The 25120-nt window shown below is 38.7% G+C and overlaps 1 protein-coding gene across 17 annotated transcripts; it reads right to left on the minus strand.

Moving 5' to 3' along the window:
• Positions 1-19805: 19805 nt before the first annotated feature.
• Positions 19806-24544, minus strand: LOC136223610 (uncharacterized). 17 transcript variants are annotated; one of them, XR_010686040.1, is made up of 7 exons: positions 24285-24544; positions 23738-23824; positions 23247-23319; positions 22273-22358; positions 21797-22077; positions 21621-21675; positions 19806-21546 (listed from the first exon to the last, which is right to left on the minus strand). XR_010686040.1 is itself a non-coding variant. In XM_066011716.1 (5 exons), exons 1-5 carry the CDS (start codon positions 24319-24321, stop codon positions 21983-21985), a joined length of 378 nt encoding a protein of 125 aa, XP_065867788.1. In that variant the 5' UTR covers positions 24322-24544; the 3' UTR covers positions 19806-21982. The 17 variants fall into 17 exon arrangements, 1 of the variants encoding a protein (XP_065867788.1); XR_010686042.1 differs by having other exon boundaries at positions 19806-20314; positions 21571-21675; XR_010686039.1 differs by having other exon boundaries at positions 19806-21675.
• Positions 24545-25120: the final 576 nt, after the last annotated feature.

Consider the following 25120-nt stretch of genomic DNA (forward strand, 5'->3'; position numbering starts at 1 on the left):
TCGTGAACAGCGAAAAAGCAACACGCGTAGGGGGGATGCCCTCAATTACTCATTTTCGCGAATCACGGAGCCGCATGCGGATGCTTTGGTGATTACAATGGCCATCGAAGGATGGGACGTTAAGCGGGTCCTTATTGATACAGGCAGTTCTTGCAATGTCATTACTCGAACTGCATTCAACAAGTTGGGAATTAACGACGAGCGAGTGGAACATACGTTCATGGATGTAACTGGTTTTGGAGGTCAATCATCTCAAACAAGTGGACAGGTGGTGTTGGAGACAGAAATGGGCGACAAGAATCTAAAATGGCGAGGTGATCTAGAATTCGCAATTGTTGATCTCCCATTGGCCTACAACATAATTCTGAGGCGTCCGTTCCTGTCGGAAACGGAGTCGCTCATCTCAATGAAGCATTTGACATTGCATTTGCCAACACACCAAGGGCGAGTCATTATTGAAGGGGATCAACTTATATCTCAACAAGCTTATACATTGTCACTTGAACCGAAGCCAGATGGAGAGGATAAAGTTGATGAGAAGTTGCCGGCTGAAGCGTTAGGAGAAACAGAACTATTTGCCATCTCAAATGATAAGAACGTACGGATAGCGACAGGACTTCCAGAGGAAACGAAGAAAGCCATTACCGAGGTGTTGATCCAATGCGAGTCGGCATTCGCCGCTCCGAATGAAGTGCTGAAGGGGATAAGCCCAGATATAGCAACCCATCGTTTGAATGTGGACAAAGGTGCAACCCCAGTGCGACAGAAAAAGAGAGGACATGCTCCAAAACGGCAGAAGGCGATTGAAAAAGCAGTGGCGGATTTGCTAGAATCAGATGCAATTCGAGAAGTCACCTATTCGGAATGGCTAGCCGATGTGGTGCTAGTCAAAAAGCCAAATGGAACGTACAGAATGTGCGTCGACTTCAAAGATCTGAATAAAGCTTGCCCGAAGGATATGTATCCGCTACCTAACATTGATATATTGGTAGATGGGACTGTGGGATTTGAAGCTTTATCGTTCACCGACGTGAAATCCAGTTACCACCAGATACCAATGGAGAAGGCGGATGAGATCAAGACGTCGTTCATAACTCATCAGGCGACTTATTGCTTCAAGGTGATGCCCTTTGGACTGAAGAATGCGGGAGCAACATATCAACGGATGATGAACAAGATATTTTCAGACAAATCAGGCGAGAACTTCTCGATTTATGTAGATGACATGATCATTAAAAGCAAGAAGATGCAAGACCACCCGCAGGATATTAAAGAAATCCTGGAAGTACTGATCAAATATGGCCTCAAATTGAACCCAGAGAAATGCACGTTTGGAGCAAGAGCAGGAAAGTTCCTAGGTTTCATTGTTAGCGGCAAAGGAGTTGAGGCGAATCCTGAGAAGGTTAAAGCGGTGATGGAGATGAAGACACCAAGGAACATAAGAGAAGTACAGAGACTGAACGAGCGGTTGGTGGAATTAGGGCGATTCATATCATGCTCAGCTAGGAGATGTCTACCTTTCTACAATGCCATCAAAAAATTTAAGTCCTTTGAATGGACGCCGGATTGTCAAGAAGCATTTGAGGGGATAAAGCGATTACTATGCTATCCGCCCTTAATGAGCAGGCCAGAGGATGGAGAAGATTTATTTCTTTACGTATCCGTCACCAGTATGGCGATATGCACGGTGATGGTGCGGGAAGAAGAGGGGCAACAATATCCAGTGTACTATGTGAGCAAAGTCTTGAAAGACGCAGAACTTCGGTATTCAAGGTTAGACAAAATGGCCCTCGCGGTGATAACCACGGCGGCTAGGTTAAAGCCATACTTTCAGGCGCATAGTATCATTGTGAGAACTGGAATTCCAATGCGAAAGGTACTACAGAAACCTGACGCATCCGGCCGATTAATGGAGTGGTCAATTCGGTTGGGAGAGTTCGATATTCGCTACGAAGGAAGACCAGCTCTAAAAAGTCAAGTACTTGCCGATTTCGTGAATGAGTTCACGTGGGATGAAGACGAATGTCCAAAAGCACAAAAAGAAGAATGGAGTATGTTCACAGATGGGGCATTGTCCACAGATGGAGCTGGACTGGGAGTCGTCATTAAGGGACCGGATGTTATTCGCCTGTACTATGCGGCAAAGTTAACATTCGAAACTACCAATAATGCTGCGGAGTATGAAGCAATGATATGCGGATTGAAGTTGATTAATGAACTTACGCCAGAAAGAGTGGTCATCTACAGCGATTCTAAACTCATGATAAATCAGATCACAAAAAATTATCTGGTGAAACAGGAGGATCTGGTCAAGTACCATCAGGTGGTCGGCAGACTGACGCAGGAGTTAACAAACAAGGGAGTCGTCTGGGAAATGGTGCATGTTCCGAGAGGCCAGAACACAAAGGCTGACGAGTTGGCAAAAGCAGCGGCGAGTAGAGAACCATGGAGTCAAAAAGCATGCAATTTGGAAATAAGGTCAGCACCAGCATTCAAAGTCGATCAGATTATGGTCATCGAAGAGCTGGAAGATGATGAAGATTGGCGGATGCCCATCCGCCAATATCTGGAACATGGAGATTTGCCGGTTGATAAAAGCTTAGCCAGAAAACTAATTGGGCAGTCAGCGAGATACTCAATTCGAGATGGAACTTTATACCGGAAATCATATACATGTCCATGGTTAAAATGTATTAGCCGCAATGAAGGAGACTATGTACTGCGAGAACTCCATGAAGGAATTTGTGGCGCACATGAAGCATCCGCGGCGTTGGCAAGAAAAGTCAAGTTGATGGGATATTATTGGCCAAAGGTGGTGGAGGATTCCCAGAAGATGGTAGCGGAATGTCACAGCTGTCAAATCCATGCGAATGAAAAGCATGTTCCCGGAGCCGAACAAGTCACTATAATGACGGCGTGGCCATTCGCAACATGGGGGATCGATATAGTGGGCCCGTTCCCAGAAACGACAAAGAAAAGGAAGTACTTGATAGTCGCAGTCGACCACTTCAGCAAATGGGTAGAAGCGGAGGCAGTAACCGCTCAAACACCTGAGCGAATGATCGAGTTCTTACGAGAGAACATTATCATGCGGTTTGGAATCCCACAAACGCTTATAACTGATAATGGCACCCAGTTCAACTGTATAAAATTCAAAGCATATTGCGAAAGCATGGGGATCAAAAATCATTTTTCTTCTGTAAATCATCCCCAATCGAATGGTATGACAGAGGTTACCAACAGGGCCATGATTCAGGGAATCAAGAAGCGGTTAGGCGATAAAAAAACATGTTGGGCGGATGAGATTCCTCATATGCTATGGGCATACAGAACTTCTGTAAAGGCAGCAACAGGCGAAACACCTTTCTCGCTGGTTTATGGAGCCGAAGCAGTCCTGCCTGTTGAAATCAAGTCGCCTACAGATCGGATAATTTATTATTGTGACACCCAAAATCCTATCAACATTAGAGATGCATTGGATTTTGTAGAAGAACGAAGAGAAAAAGCTTACATGCAAATGGCAGTGTACCGCAATAGAATCAAGAAATATCATGACAGAAGAGTGCGAAAGGTGATAATCAACGAGAGCGACTTGGTCTTGAAAAAAGCGGATAAAATAGAATCCAGAGAAGGCAAAGGCAAATTAGGCGTCAACTGGCTCGGGCCTTACAGGGTATCCAAGAAGCTGGGACCATCGACTTTTGAAATAGAAGAAATGAGCGGAAAAAAGCTCCCGCGCACCTGGAATCTAGAGAATCTACGCCTATATAAACAGGCCGAGTAGTTCAGGGAAATGACGAGAACTCTTTTTCCTTTTATGAGTTTTTCCCACTGGGTTTTCTGATAAAAGGTTTTAATGAGGCTTTGATCCCGCACAGTTTGTATACCCATGTAACAAGAAGTCTTTTTTCTTTATCAATAAAGATATTCAATTGTTGCATCATTCGCAAAACCTTATGTTTAATCTTAAACACACATAAATGTGTTGCCTATTAAAGAAAGGCGGATGCATGATTACGCATCATTCGCAAAACCTTATGGTTAACCTTATGATTATTTTTTAAAGAAAAATTATAAGGCATAAAATTAAGCGAATAAACGAGTACTCAAAAAAATTGCGAAAAGGGTCTGGCCACCCTAATGAAAACAAAACTAACTACGAAAAATTACAAGTATGAAGTCGGCAAGAGGCAAGGGTCACATACAAAAATAACCGGCATTAAAGCGACGAAGGATAAAACAACAATTGCACATATATGAAAAGCGGCGGCAAGGTCGCTCGGTTAATATATATACTGGCAGTTTGTTACATACAACAGTTCGGATATAAATAAAATTATACTACAGTTTCTTCTCCTTCGCCTCTATCGTCCCCTTCGCCTTCAGCGGCTCCTTCATCTTCTCCTGTGGGATGATCTGCTTCAAGCGAATCCCCAACAATCAAATCAGTAACCGCATCAGAGCGAGAAACATCTTGTTCAACGTGAGAAACATCTTGTGGTGCCCCTCCTTCTACGTTCTGATTTGGGATCTCACAGCTAATTGGAGAATCATGAAAACTCTGCCAATCCAGGAGAAGTACCTCATCCATATCAGCATCCTCGGCCTCCAACTTGTCCCATTTCTCAGCTAAATCCTTTTCAGGAATGGGAACCTTGGGGCGATTAAGTACATGATCTGGATGTCCATGCTCATAAGCCGCATGAATCCGCTCTCCATACCAATAGATGCGAGCACCATCTTCAGCTGTGATCTCCTCGGCCCTCCTCTTTTGCATCTCCAAGGCTTCCTTGGACGAATTCAGATCATCAATGACTTTCTGAAGCTCATCGGACTTAGCCTGGAGGGATTTGAGAGCTTCCTCCTTCTCGCTCATAGCCTTCTGACAAGCACCTTCAAGGACCTTTACTTTGCCTTGGACATCATCAAAAAGCGACTTCTGAGTCGCCAATTCAGTACCAAGGCTTTCCAACTCTCTAGCTCGTTCAGCATCCCTGCAGAGAGCACCCTCCGCGAAATTGATAATCTTCATATAAGACGATACGCGAATAAAAAGAGCGAATAAAGACATGCGTTTGAAGGATAGAACATAAGTGGAAAGCAATATACCTCTATAGCTCGCTTCTCAATCCCCTCCATGGCAGTCGGAAGTGGCACCTGTTTGCGCACACGAGAAGCGGAGGGAAGTCGCCCAAGGACATTGCATATGGAAGAAACAATGTCCCTACAGGAAAAGCTCACGGCTTTACCAAAGGTTCTGGTCCACCATCCGCTGATATCAGGAATCGGCTATGGATACACAAGGAGAAGGGTCAGGAGAACAGCGAAAACTGACAAGAGAAAATAAATAACGCAAGAAGAGCGAATAAATTATGATACCTCATGAAATGGGGGACCGCCCTTGGCTTTGGATGGAGTGGACGTAGATGTACCACCGACAGTCAAGGATACGGAGGTATTCTTCTTCCTAGGGCGAGAAGACTCCACATCCACATTACTCTTCCGCTTCCTATTTAAGGGAAGCTCCTCAGAAACAGAAGCGGGGCCCTGTGAAACGGAAGCAATTGGGGGGAAGCCGCCTCAACAGAAGGAGTCGCCCCCACATGAGAATTTGCCCCTGCAACAGAAGTTGTTCCCGCCATCCGCTTCTTCCTTCTCGCCAGGGCTTTCGCTTCCCGATCTGCAGCAAGTTGAGATAAAGGATCACCCCTGCAAAGGGTTAAAAGAAATCATCAACTTGGAAATAAGTTAATAGTACCTTGTACAAAAACGCGATAAGGGATATAGACAACACGATCTCCCTCGCGGTAGGCAATCCCTACTCGGCTTCTTAGCATATGGAATGCCTGATCATATGTCCATACAAAAGGAGGAGTACTCTTCAAGAACTTTATGATATCGGATTCATCCTTACTGGGGTAACCAAAGTTCAAACTCTTTACATTGGGTCGGCCCCAGCAGCGAAGAAAGTTTGGATTCCCTTCATGGAACTTAATGAAGAAATAGGACTTATCCCACTCGCGGATTTTGTTCGACTTCTCATCAAAGCCGTAGTAACCGCTCTGTCGGATGAAAGTAAAGTACTCCCCCGAACTCTTGAAATGATGAAGCTTAGAGAAAATCTTGAGCGAGAGGGGAACCTCCAGACAATCCGCCAAAAATTTATCCAAGGTTAAGTCGGCCCATCCGTTGGGATGCAGTTGTCCGGGTGCGATTCCATAACCACCAAGGATGGAAGCAATCTCATGCGCCAGCGGATACGTGAAACCACAGATAATCTGGGCGACAAAAATGGTGAAATACCCCTTTGGGTAGTCGTCCGGCCCTCTATTCTCCCCGGGAATGATGGTTTCCAGACCTTGGAGCCAAGGATACTGCTCCCGCAAGTCATCAATCGTCTCGCGGCAAACTAGGCTTCCCAACCTGTCCTTTTTTGGTAATAAACGAGGAGTTGGGACAGGTGGTGGAATCAACTTCTTAGGGTCAAAACCTAGACCCTCGTCAGTTGTATTCGCCAGATGGAGAAAATCGGCGGGATGGGAATCAGACCAAGGAGAGCTGGTTGAAACTTCATCAACCATCTCATCAACCTCATGAGACACCTCGCGAACGTAATTTTCGTCGAACGGTGCGAAATCGAGGTCAGGGTTCGACATATTAACGAAGAAAGACGAGCAGAAATAAGAAAAGGGTCGAACGAGTTACAAGTTGCGGAAAGGAACACTTACATGTGAAAGAGAATATAGAGAAGAACGAACGCTAAAGGGTTGACGCCGGAGAAGAAATGACGGAGAACGAAAGAACCACTTTCGAATTTTGAATATCCAGACGAAAATGAAGAGTCCCCTATAACATATGAAAAGACCCTGAAGGGCTCTTGCCAAACTAAGGGGGAGGCATGTGATGATCCGTGAAACCAAACCGGGCCGAATCATAGACACGGGCCCAACCTATACTTAGGCCCATGGTTCAAGATCAAACGGGCTCCGAATAAAGGAAGCGGGTAAAATGAGTAACCGCCCCGAAATCCTAAACGGAGCATTAAACCTCCCACTCAAAACAAACGAGACCACGTTTGTAGCCACGTAAGGGACGTGGCCTGGAAAGAGTAACCGCCCCCGGCGGTTACCTAGGAACACTTATAAAAAGGACATAGAAGCAAATGGGGAGGTACGTTCACATTTTTTCCCCACAATACCAGTGTCAATTTACCAACCTTCCCATAAAACTGACTTGATCGTCGGAGAGTTTTCCCGGAGATCCTGTCTCCGGTTCTGTTTTGCAGGTAACCGCGGCGAAGATCATCAAATCGAATCTAGCAAGTTATCAAAATAGTATCAGAGCCATATTATGGGAGTCAATCTTCCGCCAAACAGACCCTATAAAAAATGTCAGACGGTCTCAAACTTCCTTATCAATACCATCAGCTCACCAAAACCAATTATTCAAGTTGGTGTATTCGAATGAAGGCGTTACTCGGATGTCAAGATGTCTGGGATATTGTCGAAAAAGGCTACGTAGTCCCAAGCAATGAGGCAACATTGACACATGCAGAAAAAGATACTCTGCAGAAAAATCGCAAAAGCGATCAAAATGCGTTTACTCTTATCCATCAAGGTTTGGATGAATTAATGTCCGAGAAAGTAGCCGAAGCTACCACCGCCAAACAAGCGTGGGAAATTCTACAAGTTTCTCTTCAAGGGGAGGAGAAAGTTATAAAAGTTCGTTTGAAGATGCCGAGAGGAGAATTTGAGATGATGAGGATGAAAGAGACGGAGACCATTAGTGATTACTCATCCCGAGTAAAATCTGTCGTAAATCAGATGCGGCAGTGTGGAGAAAAAATTGAAGAGTCCAGAATTGTTGAAAAAATTATGCGATCACTACTACCAAAGTTTGATTATGTAGTGATGGCTATGGAGGAGTCCAGAGACATCAGCGAAATGTCCGTTGATGAAGTTGTAGGGTCACTACAAGCACGAGAGGAGCGGTTTGAGAAACGAAGAGAAGATTCCGCAGAACAAGTCTTAGCAACAAAGGCTGTGTTTAAAAATGGCGAAAGTAGTCAGTCCAACAGAGGATGCGGAAGAGGTCGAGGAGGAAATGGTAGAGGACGAGGACGTGGCAGAAGTCAAGGAAGAAATGAAAACTGCAACAACAACAATGACAAAAGCACTCAATTCACTAGAGGCAGAGGAAGAGGCCGAGGATGCGGTCAAGGAAGAGGAAACTGGAGACCGAATAAAGGACGCGACAAGTCCAACATTCAATGTTATAATTGCTCTAAGTACGGTCACTACACGGTGGAATGTTGGAGTCCACCTAAGGAGGTAAAGGAGACAACCAATAATATTCAAGATGAGGAAGTAACTGGCACTGTGTTACTTACCTACGAAGGTGAAGAAAATCGCGAAAATAATATATGGTATCTTGATAATGCGGCAAGTAACCATATGTGTGGTGATAAGAAGATGCTCGTGGAGCTCTATGAATCCGTTCGCGATAATGTTGTATTTGTAGATTCCTCCAAGGTTCATATTACAGGCAAAGGAACAATTCTTATTCGGCTCAAAAATGGCGCTCACCAGTTTATTGATAATGTTTATTATGTTCCTAGCATGAAAAGAAATATTTTGAGTTTGGGACAGTTACTAGAGAAAAATTATGAAGTTCACATGGTGGACCGGAAATTACTCCCGTTGAATGAGAAAAAGGAGTTGATTGCACGAGTACCAATGGAGAAAAACAAAATGTTCACAATTAACATTCAGACGGACATGGCCAAATGTTTGAAAGCTTGTGTGCAAAGTCCCCCCTGGCTTTGGCATTCACGGTACGGGCATCTCAATTTTGGAGGACTGAAGATGTTGGGACAGAAGCAGATGGTAAATGGATTGCCTCACATTGACCATCCTCACTAACTGTGTGAAGGATGTCTTGTTGGAAAACAATTCAGAACCAGTTTTCCAAAGGAGTCCATGTCAAGAGCAAAGGCGCCACTTGAGCTAGTTCACATAGACGTGTGTGGACCGATCACTCCACACTCCCTGGGTAAAAATAAATATTTTCTACTTTTCATTTATGATTATAGTAGAAAAACTTAGGTGTATTTTTTGAAGGAAAAAACAGAAGTTTTTGAGACATTTAAAAAATTCAAAGTCCAAGTGGAGAGTGCCCATTTTATTAAAGCACTCAGATCAAACAGAGGTGGTGAATACATGTCCATCTCTTTCAAGCAATTTTGTGAAAAGCATGGAATCAGTCATTTCCTTTCAGTCCCCAGATCACCTCAGCAAAATGGCGTAGTAGAAAGAAAGAACAGAACGGTGCTCAACATGGTGAGGAGCATGTTAAAAAGCAAAAATTTACCGAAGGAGTTATGGGCTGAAGCAGTAGACTGTGCTGTCTACCTGTTGAACAAATCACCAACTGTCAGTGTTTGGGATCAAACTCCACAAGAAGCATGGAGCGGAATAAAACCCAGTATTTCTCATTTGCTTGCTTTTGGCAGTGTTGCTCATGTCTATGTGCCGGATGAAGAACGCAAGAAGCTAGATGATAAAAGCAAGAAATATTTGTTTGTGGGCTACTCAGAACATTCCAAAGGGTACAAAATGTTCGATCCTCATACTCAGAAAATCATCATCAGTAGAGATGTCACCATTAATGAAGAAGCAGTTTGGGACTGGACCGGTGAAAAAGAAAACAACTACACTTTTTATCCTTTCATGGATGAAGACAATGATTAGGAAGAACTAGCCATAGTCACAGCCACAACACCAGCAACCAGTTCGACATCAGCAAGCTCATCCAGTTCGAGTTCGTCCTCGAGTAATGAAGACAGTTCAGATGAACATTCGCCCAGAAAGCCTAAAAAATTCATACCTATTAAAGATCTCTATGATGTAACAAGAAATCTCGATGATGAATTAACTCTTTATTGTCATTTTGTTAATGATGAACCAACAGATCCAAAAGAAGCAATGAAAGATGAAAAATGGAGAAAAGCCATGGAAGAGGAGATTCATTCGATCGAGAAAAATAAAACATGGGAGCTGACATCACTTCCGACCGGTCAAAAACTCATTGGAGTTAAATGGATGTTCAAAGCAAAGAAAGATGCAAACAGTGAAATTATCGGACATAAAGCAAGACTGGTGGCGAAAGGATTCAGTCAACGACCTATAATTGACTACAATGAAGTTTTTGCTCTTGTTGCCAGAATGGAGAGTATTAAACTGGTAATTTCTGTAGCTGCTCAACACGGGTGGAGAATCCATCAATTGGACGTGAAATTCGCATTTCTCAACAGATATCTGGAAGAGGAAATTTATATCCAGCAACCACCTGGGTATGCTGTGAAAGATCAAGAAAATAAAGTGCTAAAATTGAAAAAGGCACTTTACGGTCTCAAGCAAGCACCACGAGCCTGGAACAGTCGCATTGACAAATATTTTCAAGAAAATGGTATGTTACTTGTTTGTTTGTATGTGGATGATCTCATTTTTACAGGAAACAATCCTATGATGTTTGAAGAGTTCAAGAAGACAATGGCTCGTGAGTTCGAGATGACTGACATTGGTCTAATGTCATATTATCTTGGCATTGAAGTGAAACAGAATGACGACGGAATTTTTTTATTTCACAAAGTGGTTTTGCAAAGGAGATCTTAAAGAAGTTCAAGATGGAAAATTGTAATTCTGTTAGCACGCCAGTCGAATGTGGAATCAAATTGACAAAAGATGAAGGTGGAGACAGAGTCAACCCGACATTATTCTGAAGCTTGGTCGGAAGTCTCAGATACTTGACATGTACGAGACCGGATATTCTCTATGCAGTCGGCTTAGTAAGTCGATACATGGAAGCCCCAATGGTGTCATATTGGAATGCTGAAAAAAGAATTCTCCGTTACGTGAAAGGTATAACTAATTTGGGATTACATTATTCAAAAACTGACGATTTCAAATTAGTTAGATATTGTGATAGTGATTGGGCCGGTGAGAAGGATGACTGAAAAAGTACAACTGGTTTTGTATTTTTTCTGGGTGATACTGGATTTACATGGAGTTCGAAGAAGCAGTCAATTGTGACGCTGTCAACATGTGAAGCTGAATATGTTGCTGCAACCTCATGTGTCTGTCATGCAATTTGACTCCAGAAATTGCTAAAAGAATTTCAGATGAGTCAAAATGATCCAACTGAGATTTTTATCGATGACAAGTCTGCATTGGCATTATCGAAAAATCCCGTGTTTCGCGACCGAAGTAAACACATTGATACGAGGTATCATTTTATTCGGGAGTGTATTGAGCAAAAAGAGGTGAAATTGAAGTACGTGAAGACTCAAGATCAAATTGCAGATATTTTTACGAAGCCATTGAAGTACGATACGTTCAGTCATTTGAGAGCTCAACTAGGAGTCACGAAAAATTAAGTTTAAGGGGGCATGTTAAAATTAATAAACTTAATTATATTATTGAAAAAAAATGCATGTTCACGTGATAAGGGGATAAGGTAAGGTGTGCATTTATTAAAAAAAGAAGAAGATAAAAATAATAATGCATGAATGTATGAATTTAGACTTGTGATTCCAAATTAGTCAAAAATGTGGAGGGCGCCTCAAAGTTTTATCTTTGTGTGTTTGTAAGAGTAGAGTAAGTTCAATAAAGGATTTATTTAGTGTCAATTTTTATTTTCAAAAAACATTAAATTCATGACTTAGTCCTTGTATTTCAACAGGAAAACACAAAGACTCCAATATTTGTGGTGATTGCAACATTTTTAACGGTGGGAGCCCTAATTTTGAATAATCAAATTGTTTCCGTAGCTAACTGTAGCTATCAAATTAGGTCATTGAAAATTCAGTGTGATAAATTTATAAAGAAAGAAGGAATCAAAGTTCTTCCATAACAAATAAATGACTAAATCTATTTTTAAACAAATTCTAAGATATCCCTAACAAATAGGAACTTATTAAAATGCTAACCAACAAACACTCCCCTAAACAGAACATGTCTGCTGCATGTTTAGTTTATACCATGACTAGTCCTGACACCAAGAGCTTCTCTGACTTTCTCAAATTGATCAAGCTTTAACGGTTTGGTCATAATATCAGCCACTTGCTCACTGCTGCCACAATACTCCATTTTGATTGACCCATCACTTGTGAGATTTCTCAGAAAATGAAATCTTACATCAATGTGCTTGCTCCTTCCGTGAAAGACTGGATTTTTGAAAAGTTTAATGATAGAGGAATTATCACATAAAAGTTTGACAAAATTGCTTTGAGTGCCTTCAACTTGCTTCAGAATCCGGTGCATCCAAATACTTTGACAAGCACATGAAGCAGCAACTACATATTCTGCTTCTGTGGTTGATAACATTACTATGGGTTGCTTCTTTGATGCCCAAGCTAATGCTCCTCCACTCAACATAAAGACATAACTTGAAGTACTCTTTCGATCATCTAAATCACCGATGTAGTCACTGTCCGTGCACCCCATCAGTTCTGTTGTGCTGTCCTTTTTGTAAAAGATGCCGAAATCAGTGGTGGCTTGAATGTATCTTAAGATTCTTTTGGGTGCTGACATGTGAATTTCCATTGGATTTGTCATGAACCGACTTATAAGACATACACTGTACATCAAGTCAGGTCTGGTGGCTGTCATATACATTAGGTTCCCCACGATCTGTTTAAACAATGTTTCATCAGCTCTTATTCCTTCTTCCTTCTTGGACAACTTGTTTCGTGGAACCATTGGATTTCGAACCCCATTGCAGCCTTCCATTCCAAATCTTTCAAGTACTTCACTGGCATATTTTCTTTGGGAAATGAAGATTCCATTGTTTCCTTGATTCACTTCTACTCCTAAAAAGTACCTCATCTCCCCTAAGTCGGTCATATCAAACTCATTTTTCATTGAGTTTTTAAAATCTCGCACCATTAGCAAATCGTTACTCGTAAAGTTAAGATCATCAACATAGAGGCTTACAATCAAAATCTTGTTGTTGTCATACTTTTTGACGAAAAGGTATGATCACATCAGCTCCTTTCGAATCCTTCTTTGATAAAGTATCCTTCAATTCTACTGAACCATGCCCTGGGAGCTTGCTTCAAGCCATAAAGAGCCTTTTTAAGCTTGTAGACCTTGTTCTCGTCTCCCTTTACTTCATAGCCTTGTGGTTGAGCAACATATACATCTTCACTGATTTCGCCATGTAAAAAGGCACTTTTTACATCAAGTTGAAAAACTTTCCAATGATTCCTTGCTGCAATAGCCAATACCATCCGAATGGTATCCCATCTTGCTACTAGAGCAAAAACTTCTTCATAGTCTATCCCCTTTTCCTGTGCGTACCCGTTTGCTGCAAGTCGTGCTTTGCACTTGTCAACTTCTCCATTCTCATTGTATTTTGTTCGATAAATCCATTTGACTCCTATCACCTTCACTTCAGAGGGAGCATTTACCAGCTTCCAAGTATCATTTTTTTTAATTGCATTGATCTCAAGATCCATTGCCTTCCTCCACTTTTCTGACTTTACTGCTTGTTCATAAAACAAAGGATCATCAGTAGATAAGAACAATGCAAAATTTTGTACCTCACTATCTGAGAGCCGTTCTCCACTGGTATAATCTTCTAGATATGCTGGAGTTTTTCTTTGTCGAGTTGGAAAAACACCAACATCAGCATCATTTGAAGTTGTGTCAACATCAGCATCACTTGAAGTTGTATTAGAGGAGCTGTCTTCATCTGTTGCTTCTTGATCTTGTGGAACTGTTGTCTCATTCGAAATGGTGTCATCATCTACTGCATTTTCTTCATTTGGGGCTGTTTCATCTTCACTTTCTGCCCCTTGATTGTATGTCTCTTCATAGGCTTCTCCTCAATCTAAAACATCACTTTTGGTGTATTCTGATGTGTTCTTCCAGTCCCATCTTTCAATTTCTTCAAAAATTACATCTCTGCTGATAGTTACTTTCTTAGTACATGGGTCAATCATTTTATACCCTTTTGATTTCTCACTGTATCCGATCAAGACTTGTTTTTGGCTTCGTGCATCCAACTTTTGTCTACGTGCATCAGGTATATGAACATGCCCAATGCATCCAAAAACCCTGAAATAAGCAACGTTAGGTTTAAAACCACTCCAACATTCTTCTGGTGTTTTATTTGTCAATGAAGCAGTGGGACTCCGGTTTAGAACATGGCTGGTCCACTTTACAACATCTGGCCAGAGCATTTTTGGCATTTTCTTTTCTTCGAGAAGGCATCTCACCATGTTGAGGATCGTACGGTTTTTGCATTCAGCAACTCCATTTTGCTGAGGCGTATAAGATATAGTCAGCTGTCTCCGAATTCCTTGTGACTTGCAAAAATCTAAGAATTATTTGGAATTGAATTCTCCTCCTCTATCTGTTCTCAAACTGCACAAGGATAGACAAGACTCCTTTTCTACCATTATTTTGAAATTTTTAAAGGTTGTAAATGTCTCACTTTTCTCATTCAGGAAGTATACCCACAATTTTCTGCTAAAATCATCTATGAAAGTCAGCAAGTGCCTCCTTTTGCTATAAGAAGCCGGTGAGATAGGGCCACAAATGTCGGAGTGAACAAGTTGCAGTTATCTTGTAGCTCTCCATTTGCTCTTCTTTGGTATGTTTTCTCAATGTTGTTTTCCCAACATACAACTCATGCACTTCTTTGTTGGTGTTTTGATATTTGGAAGCCCACCGACCATCTCCTTATTGTGCAGCAACAATAAACTTTTGTAACTCAAATGCCCATATCTCTTATGCCAAATCTCACTTGGTTCTTCATCATATGCAGTAAAATAGGAGGATAATTTCATAAGAGTGTTTGCAATGGTTACAAACATCCTATTTGCAGTCATTATACTCTCCATTATAAGCCCACGAGTTGGATAAAACAGCTTACAAGTTCCATGTTTGATCAGAACAGTAATCCCTCGATCTTGTAGTTGACCTATATTGAGCAAATTATTACATAATTCGGGTATAAAATACACATCACTCACAGTTTGAACTTGGCCTCCAATTTCCAGCTTTATACTTCCTTTACCCATAACCATTAGTTTAGAATTATTCCCAAGTTTCACAGAGTGTTTGAAATCCTCATCAAGATTCATGAACCAATCTTTGTTTCCAGACATGTGGTTTGAGCATCTGGAATCAAGAAACCAGATTCCTTCCTTTTTATTTTGTTTGAGATCTACATGTGCCATCAGAAGCATTTCATCTTCATCATTGATTTCAGCATAGTGTGCTCTCTTATCCCAATTGGGACATTCAAACTAATAGTGCCCAAAATTACTGCACTTATAGTATTGTACATCTGACTATCAAGAGGTTGTCTTCCTCTTCCTCTGCCTCGACCCCTGGTTGAGCCTCTGCCTATTCCTCCTCGAACTTCATATGTGACCTCCAATGCCTGCTCTTCTTCAAAAGGGCCTTTCATTCTTTGTTCATGAATTAATAGACTACTCTGGAGTTCATCCACAGTAAGAGTATCAACATTATTTGATTCCTCAATAGAGCATACTACATAATTGAATTTTGTAACTAAAGAGCGTAGGATCTTTCCTGTAATATCAGCTTCTTTGATATTCTCGCCTAATGCTTTCATTTTCTTAGCAATAGAGAGCGTTCTTCCAAAGTAAGCAATGACTGTTTCTCATTCCTTCATTCTTAATGTTTCGAATTCTGTCTTGAGGGCTTGGAGTTGTGCTTGCTTGACTCTTGTTGATCCCTTGAATTTCTGCTTCATTGAATCCCATATCTGTTTGGAGGTATCATCATTCAGAATGGTCTCCATTATTTCTCTATCAATGGCTTGATAGAGGTAATTCTTCACCTTTTTTCCTTCAATTGTTGTTCTCCGATCAGCTTCGTCTCTGCTTCGGTTGGCTCTCTTCCTGATGGAATCACAGTTATTCCATCTTCTACTAGGCTCCAGAATTCCTCTGATTGAAGGAAATTCTCCATCAACTTTGCCCAGTGTTCATAGTAGCCATCAAATTTGGGGATAGCAGGTTGTACAAACATGCTGTTGTTGGCACTGCTTTCCGCCATTCTTTCTCACTTTTCCTCTCGTGTTTCACTCAATGAAACTCTCTTTGTCTTTTTCTAACTCAGGCCTGATGTGGCTCTGAAACCAAATGTTAACAAAATATGAACAGTAAACAGTTTGCAGAAGATGCAAGTGTCTTTTGTTATTCAGAAACGTAAACAATGGAGGCGTTAAATAGCCTTAGAAAACAGAAACCCTAAAAGAAAGCCAACTTCTCCCATAAACCAAGGAAACGTGATTTCAAATAAATGACTAAGTCTATTTTTAAACAAACTCTAAGATATCCCTAACAAATAGGAACTTATTAAAATGTTAACCAACAAAATTGTCCCCTAAGTTGAGAGGGTCAGGTGAAAAAAAATTACAAGTTTAGGGGGCTGGGTGCCTATTAAGCCTAAATTATATAAATAACCAATTGTTGCTAATAGTATATGTGATTCTAAGAATGTCTCATTTTGACGAGTTAGTATTTAAAATTGATCAGTAAGAATATGTTTCGCTTTTGGCGAGTTGGTCGTCGTTAGAATTAATAAAACCTCTAAGTTGGAACTGCAGAGGAATGTATAAATTCCTTTCAAGAGTTAAGTTACTTTGTGTGGAGCTTGAGTGCCCGATGAACTCATTTTGGTGGGACTCAAATGGTGGAGATGACAAAGACATTCGATGGATTTAAATTAGAAAAAATAAGGAATTTTAATTTGACCTTTCTTGCAAAACAAAGGTGGAGGCTTTTGAATCATCCAACTCCCCTAGTGGCTTGAGTATACAACAAGGTATTATCTTAATTATCATTTCCAAACACAGTTATGCTCGATGCCTGTAGTCTGTCTTTTCCGACTATCTGTCCAGCCGCTAAGTGGTGTCCACTTTTGGTTGGTATGTTGAAGTGTAATATCCATGCTGCGATTTTTCCTACTCAAGACGTTGCTGGTTTTGGTTTCGTTATCAGAAATAATTCTACTAACCTGGTCGCTACGACTTTTATCCTATTCCTTAGATCCCCTTATTGCTAAATTTCTAAGTGTGGAGTTAGATTTGAGTTGGTTGAAAGAGTACATCTACCAAATATTTGTTAATGCTTTTCATCTTATAGATAAGATAGATTCTATGTTTGGTTTTATTATGTCTGATTGTACCCTTTGTGCAGATATCATTAACTGTTGGAACTCACATTCCTCTTTTCCTTATAACTTTTTGCTTGATCATTCTTAATAAAGTTCTCCATACACGTGATTCTTGTCATTATTAGACTCCTCAAATGCAAATTAATGTTGCCTTCTATTCAAAGAATTTTATGCATTGGATTCTCTCACGAGTCATAGTTGAGTAATATAATATTACACATTTAATTTAAAATAAACAACTAATGGAGTACTAAGTATTACTTAAATCCAAATTGCACAGCCTAACTTTATTTCACAAAAAATTCCAAATTCTTGAAACATTCAAATTAAGGAAAATATTCCTTCATTACAAGAAGACACTAATTAGGACAATATTGTTAAATACCGACCATGTGAAGCTCTGACACTGCAATATTAATATATAATTAATTTTCTAATTGTAAACCAAATTTAATTTATCTATATATACCTCATTAAATTACTCTATATATATCTAAACCTGAATCTAGCATCAATTAAGGAATTCCAACATAGCACTCAAAGATGGCAATTTCCAATCATTTCTTAGTTTTAGCGATGAAAGTTATGTTATTGGCGACAGTAGTACTAATGTTGAGTGGCAGCTACCGTGTTTCTGCCATGAAATGCGACAACGATATAATAAATTTGGCGACAAAATGTAAAGATTTTGTAGTTAAAGAAGGAAGAATGTTGAAGCCATCAAGAGAATGCTGTGGAGTTGTTAAGAAAGCAAATGTGCCATGCCTTTGCTCACATGTCACTAAAGAAATTGAAGATTTCATTAGCATGAAGAAGGTCTTCATTGTCGCTAAATCTTGTGGCAAGAAAGTTGCTCCTAGAACGAAATGCGGAAGTAAGTTTTTATTTTTTTTATCCGGAACATATTACAAATGGGAAATAGTATCCAAAAATCTTAAATTGCTGCTATTAAAATTAGTAAATGTTTACAAACTTTTTTTACCTAACTTACCTGAAAAATGATGTTGTGATAAGAAGTACTAAATTACCCTTTATTATTTACCTTCAAACTTTAGAAGAGGAAATCCAATTTAGAAGAAGAAGCTATTTGTATGGAGAACAAGAAAAAGAACATACCCAATGTTTACGAATTTGAACGATTAAGAAGAAAATCAATAAGAAGAACACTCAAAGTTGATTTCAGATGCATTAGAATTTAAAGAAAAGGAAAAGAAGAACGCAAATCCAAATTGACTAACAAAATCTTCATGAGAGTCTAATGGCAGGGACTAAACAGTTAATCAAGAAAAACGTTAGGGACTAAATAGTTCACTGAGAAAAATGTTAGGGATCTTACCATGTGTTTTTGAAAATACAGGGACTAAACAGTATGTTTTGTCAAAATATAGGGACTAATAAATTAATTACCCACTTTTTATGTTTGATGTTATTTATGTGGTGTTTTTTTATAAGAGAGAGAAAACTCACAAAATAATGATTTTGAAAAAAAATGTGGTCCCATAGTAAATATAATGTTAAACAATTTTAATTCTTAAAATTTTTTATTTTGAAGTCGTTATTGGCCAAATTTGAAAAAATGAAAATTTTACCAACCACATGTACCGATCTGGAAAAAAAATGAAAGTACATGACTTTCATTTGAAATTAACCTTAAATTAATAAATAAGCACATCCAAGTATCCCCAAACTCTAATGATATTCACATGTTTTTATGTTGCAGGTTATACTGTTAATCGATCGGCTTGAAAAAATAGTTCTACAGATGTGTGCAATAGACAAAGTTTATGATTCTTGAGTTTTTGTCATTTTATAATCGTATTTGTTTTTCTTTGCTTTTTCGTAATAATTAATTGTATTGTCCCGTCTACTTATAAATGTAATAGAAAAAAAATGTTATATAATGTTTAAATGAACAATTATAGTATTCAATAGAAAGAAAAAGAATTAAGTAGTTGCTATTGTGATAGAAACACAATTACATCCTTTGTAACTGATCAACTATTTGCGGGTAAATAATTTATTAGTTCTCTAGTTTTTACATAACACACTGTTTAGTCCCTCTAAATTAAAAAACAAACTTTAAGGTTTCAATCTTTTGCCAATATTAACCTTGTGGTCATTTTATCTATTTTTTTAGATTTTTAACCGAACATATCTTAGCTTTTAGGACAATACAAGTTGACTATGTTACTCTGTTATTTTATATATATATATATATATATATATATATATATCTGTTTATGCTAAAATATCACGATTACAAGTCTAAAAAACTAGACAAAAGGACTAAAGGGTTAATATTGGCAAAAGCTAAGGACCTTATAATATGTTTTTCAAAATAGGAGGACTAAACAGTGTGTTAGGTAAAAAGTAAGGGACTAATAATTATTTACCCACTATTTGCGTAACGGTTGTTGCACGAACTGAGAAAAGAACAAAGTTACCGAACACACAATTTAAGTAGTGCTAAGGGTTTTTGTGAGACATCAGCCAACATATGGAATTGAAAGGTTATTGGTTGAGGGATAAAAAAAAAATTCCATAAGAAGCACGTGCCTTTAAGATATCAAGGAAACACTCAGGTGATGATGGTGAGGTGCTTGTATATACTGACTTAATTGTATTGCACTAGCAAATTGAAAGATAAAGCATAAAACAAATAGAAAAAACACCAAAATTTAGAGGTTCGACCAATATCGCCTACGTCTCCGGATACTACCGAATAATATTTCAAATGAGCAAATATTACGATAGAGAAAGAAAGAGAAATCAACTAAGCCTTAGAATTAGAAGAGGCTTGTTATGGGATACTTTAAGTCCAAAGCCCAAAACCCAAAACCTAATATATAGCATTATAAAAGCCCAAAACCCAAAACCCAATATATAGTAAAAGCCCAAAGCCCAATCTCTGGTTCACTCAATTTTGTTTAAGAGCTCCAAACGTATCTTCCTTGTACGATAGCCCTGACTAAGAGAGTCTGCTTCCTCTATTGTTTCGGATTCGATCCTCTCTTTGGTGCCTTAAACTGAGTGTCAGATCTGGGTAAGGATTCGTTTCTACATCTCTTCTTAGTGAATAAGGTCTTGTGTTCAAGTTAAACCTGGAATGAAATGTAGATGTAAGTTCACACAAAACATATATAATATTTATTTTTATTTTAATATTTTTTAGGTTATACCGTTCCTTCTACGTGCAATATCAAGATCAATGGTTAATTATAATTAAAGATTCTGACATGTTCGCTTACAATATGTATTCATATATTATATTTTGTTATGAATAAATAGACTATTTATAAAGTTTTCTTATTTATAAGTATGATGAAAAAACCACCATCAAACTTGAGCACCCATAATATATCTCGGAAATATGAGCAGTTATATGCAATATTGTTCCCCTAAAAATATCCCAGTATTCTGTGACATGCTTTAGAGTTTATACAAGATCCACACTCCACACAAAGGAACATCTATTATTCACCAATCGTCAATCACATCCCCAAGCAAACATATTGATAACATGACAAAATAAATTGACAAGAATGGAGAAAATCTTACAAGATGAGCTACAACACTATGATGCTCAGGGAACATTCTCAACCACTGGCGAATACAAGGTTGTTCGGTTGGAGGGCCGATTTTATATATGCGTTCACAAATTTTTTTTTTTGCTAAAACGAACTTGCTTTTTTTTTTATATATGTATACATGTTATAATTTGAATAGTCAAGAACCAATTTTTAAGTACTAATGTATAATATCTCAAAATTAAGCTAGATTTCGTTTAATAGTCCTAACATGTAAAAAAATTTAGATTTAGGTAGGGCTGAACATGTAAAAAAATTAAAAAAATTGATTTCAGAGGGCCTACCAGGCAAAAAAAAATTAATAATTCGGATTTAAAGAGGCCTTACAGGCAAAAAAAAAAAAAAATTAGAAATTTGGATTTAAGGAAACCTAACATGCAAAAGAAAAAATAGAAATTTGGATTTAGAGAGGACTAACAGTAAAAAAAAAAAAAAAAATTAGAAATTTGGATTTAGAAAGCCCTAACATATCCAAACAAAATTAGAAATTTGGATTTAGGGAGTACCTAATAGGTCCAAAATATTGAAATTTTGAATTTTGGACAAGTCTAACACGTAATGGATCATTTTGGGGGGCTAATTCAATACTTAATAAAAAAAAATTTTGAGACAAGAGCCGAAATTATCCGGAGTCAAGGTGGTTACGGCGGCCGGAGGAGCGGCCCCCAGGCCCCCCTGTCTACGCCCCTGTTCTCAACAGTTTCTGTTTTGTACGCTCATAAACCCCAACAAATAATGTTGAAGCCCTGTGAAAGATTAAGAATCATTACCAATTATAGAGAACCAAGGAGTAATGACAGATGTACTGGGAAACTATTACATTTAAACAAGATCTTCCAATTATTGAATGATGAAGTCATTCACCTGCAAATTTCCTTCATGTTGCAACAAAAATTGTTGTTAATCCCAACAAGAAATTAGTTGAATTCATCATATTTGATACTACAACTTACCTTTGACAATGTGGATAAATTAAAGGGTTCATAGTGAACTTACATCAGTGGCTCAAAACCAAAGGAGGTATCCGAAAAAGGGGTGTTTGGTGCAGAAGGCGGAATTATTGGCTAATTAGATACTGTGTTCCGGTTGGGAAGTCGAGTCAGACCAGTTTGTGCTGAGTTTTCATCGTGCTTAGGAAATGATCCTGTTGCTGCATTGGTATTTAATAGTCCACTACCTTCATCAAAGACCATTCCTGTTATGGGCAGTTGTAAAGGCTGCATGACTCCTGGTAAGCACATTGGATGCAAGCTCAATCCATTTCTCATCCTTAACATCTGCAAAACCAATCACAAAGAATACTAATAATTTCATTTCCTTTTTTCCTATTTCTTGATCAACAAAACTAAGTAGAAAAGTTCTTGGAATGCACACTCCATAGAAGCAGCAACATTTAAGAAGTTGTTCCAAACTTTTAAACTAGGTGGTGTCGCGTTAATTCCTCCTATGTCAGTTCATAGTTCATAACCTACCTCCGTATCTATGAACAGTCCAAGGGATGCACATAAATTTAAGGCACTGCAAGATGATCTTCTTTACCAATTGAGTTACTGAACACCTTGCACGTTAAAGTAGATAAAAGGTGCTTCAGTGAGTTTTCATCACTTGGCAAGTGCTACATAAGAAATAATGCTTTTGGCAAAAGAATTGATAAAAAGAATTGTCAATTTGCAATGGAGAACATGTACTTCATTGGTCAGTAGGGAAACAAATTATGCACCTGTAACCCACTCCATGGAATTGGCTATCCTTATTAGCTGCCTTAAATTAACAAATTATTTAATCAGACTTCAAGTACCTCAAAACTAATCGACATTCAAGGTAATCCATTGAACTCTTCACCTAACGGCACCACATTGACACAAGCAGAAATTATTAGATGTAACAGATGCTGCTAAGGAATGCAATTTTTGGTTGTGGGATGAAATAAATTTGGTGGAAACAAATAGCATTTGTTGTAGGATCATAGGATGCACCCATATGCTCAGAGAAATAAGATTGACAAAACATGAATTTAAGAGATTTGAGTTGAGGCATCAAGAATGAATATAATAGATTGAGAAAACATGAACATTTTAAACCCACAAATATGTTAATTGTGATGATAATGATAATGAACACAAATGGAAGCATACAACTGGTACGCCTGAACATGAGCATAGGCATGAGAGAGAAAGAGTCATGCAGACAGTTCCTTATTCAACAGTCATAATATTACAGCGAGGTAACATGAAATGAATTGTCCTTATGGAAGCGCATAATGATAGATTATTTTGGAAAAGCCATTTTTTCTGAACTTGCAAGCCTTCAGTTAATTGCTGAGATCTAACATGTGAACAAATAAGAACAATAACAGATGAAGGTGCTAATATATATTAATATCAAAACAATAAAACAATCTATGACCCATAAATTGTTGAAATTTCACAGTATGGAAGATACTTACGGTAAGACACCAGCAAGGTTTCCAGCTAATCTAGAGTAAAGACCTTTCAAAATTATTTTTCCACCTCCTCGAACTGCCTATAAAATAAATTAAATTGTAAATTTCAGTATGCCTTTTGCAGGATTCTATTGTGAAACACAACCAAATACAGCAAAAGTAAAGTTAGAAACTTTCTGCAACATCAAAATGATAAAACTATAACAGTTTGAAGAAACAAGTGACAGCAACACAAAGAGCCAAAAAAGCGATCAGGGACTCTCAGTATCACTACCATAACTCTATCTCAAACTAGAAACAAGACTGTTAAAAACAAGCCCATAAACAGACAATTCTTCCAAGACGTGGATAAGCAGTAACCCCCATTGTTTGATTGGGTAAAATGTAGCTAATGAGCATCATAAGTTAGACAATGGGAATGCATAACCTAGCCACCTGAATAAAGAGATAGTAATGGAAGAAAAAGAATTGAAAAATTGCATGTTTAACTTAACCTGCCTGCAACCTTGTCTTTATGGTATCAATTGGATATAATACGGTTTCAACAACAACACCAGCAGTACCTCCAGCTATAACTCCCTCTACAAAATTATCCAAAGCAATAAATAGTACAAGTACAAATTTGGTAGACATGAAATTCTTTCATTTTAAGTAAACACGGAGAACTCAGTAGAAATTAGAATCAAACAAAGCTTAGAATCAATTGACTTTATTGAACACTAATGCTGTAATTGATACAACACAATGATCTCCCCATTTAAAATGCAATTTGAAAGCTTCATAATTTGGGGAAACACTTGTTCAATTATGAGCCTATAGCTCATTAGCTACATTTTACCCATAAGTAAAGGGCCTCTGCCTCAAGCCTATAGCCCTTGCTACTATTATATCCAATGTCAAGGAATTCTAAGATATCATATCCCTAAACTAAAGGAGCAGATGAAAGGCATAGATGAAAGACGCACCAAACTGACCCATATGTATCCACAAACTAAAACATTACAGAAAACTTATTGCTATAGGTCGAAGAGAAGAGCTTACTAGTGGCAGAGAGTCGCAGAAACTTGGTGCTTAACATAGCTGCAATTAGAGACGAGCAACTTAGGTTTTCTGTGTCGGAGAAGACGTCCAAGATGAGTCATGATAGTCAGAGACGAGTAATGGTTTAGGTCGGTATGATTTTTAGGTGATTTTAGGGTAAAGCCATAGATTGATTGGCTTGAGCTTTTAGAACAAGTAGTTTGTCTAAAGCTTTTGGAATTTGTCTTAGATTTCGAATTGCGAATGAAAATTGGGGCAAATTTTTGGGGGATTGTTTTTTTGGTTTAAAAAAAAAAAAAAAAGTTTAGGTAAGGCTAGGTCTATCCATTCTCAAGGTTAAGGCAAACCACATATCTAAAAAAAGAAGACAGGCTAGCATAAGATCGAGACACTCGAGCCAAAGCATGAGCAACACCATTCGCTTGCCTATAAGCAAAAGAGAAACTAGCAACTTCAATTTGTTGGACTAATTCTTTACACTGCGAAATAACTAAATCAAACTCAGTGAAGGACTCAACTTCCTTCAACATGGCATCAACCACAATCCTCGAATCCATCTCAATTACCACGACAAAGTTAAAATGAATAAGAATCCAAGAAATGACTTCTTTTAGGCTCAAAACTTCTGCAAGCATAGGAATCACAGTACTGATCTTCGTGTTCATCAAACACCATACAAACGTTCCATGGGAATCCTGTGCGACAGCCCCCATACCAATCCAGCGTGACTTAGTGAACACAGCAGAATCAACATTAACCTTAGTGTATCCCGGCGGAGGGGCTACCACGTCAAAACACGACTGGTGCTGTGTGGAGTCGCCGGATCAACACTTAAG

The sequence above is a fragment of the Euphorbia lathyris genome, chromosome 1 (assembly GCF_963576675.1).
Source record: "Euphorbia lathyris chromosome 1, ddEupLath1.1, whole genome shotgun sequence".
Lineage (NCBI taxonomy): Eukaryota > Viridiplantae > Streptophyta > Magnoliopsida > Malpighiales > Euphorbiaceae > Euphorbia > Euphorbia lathyris.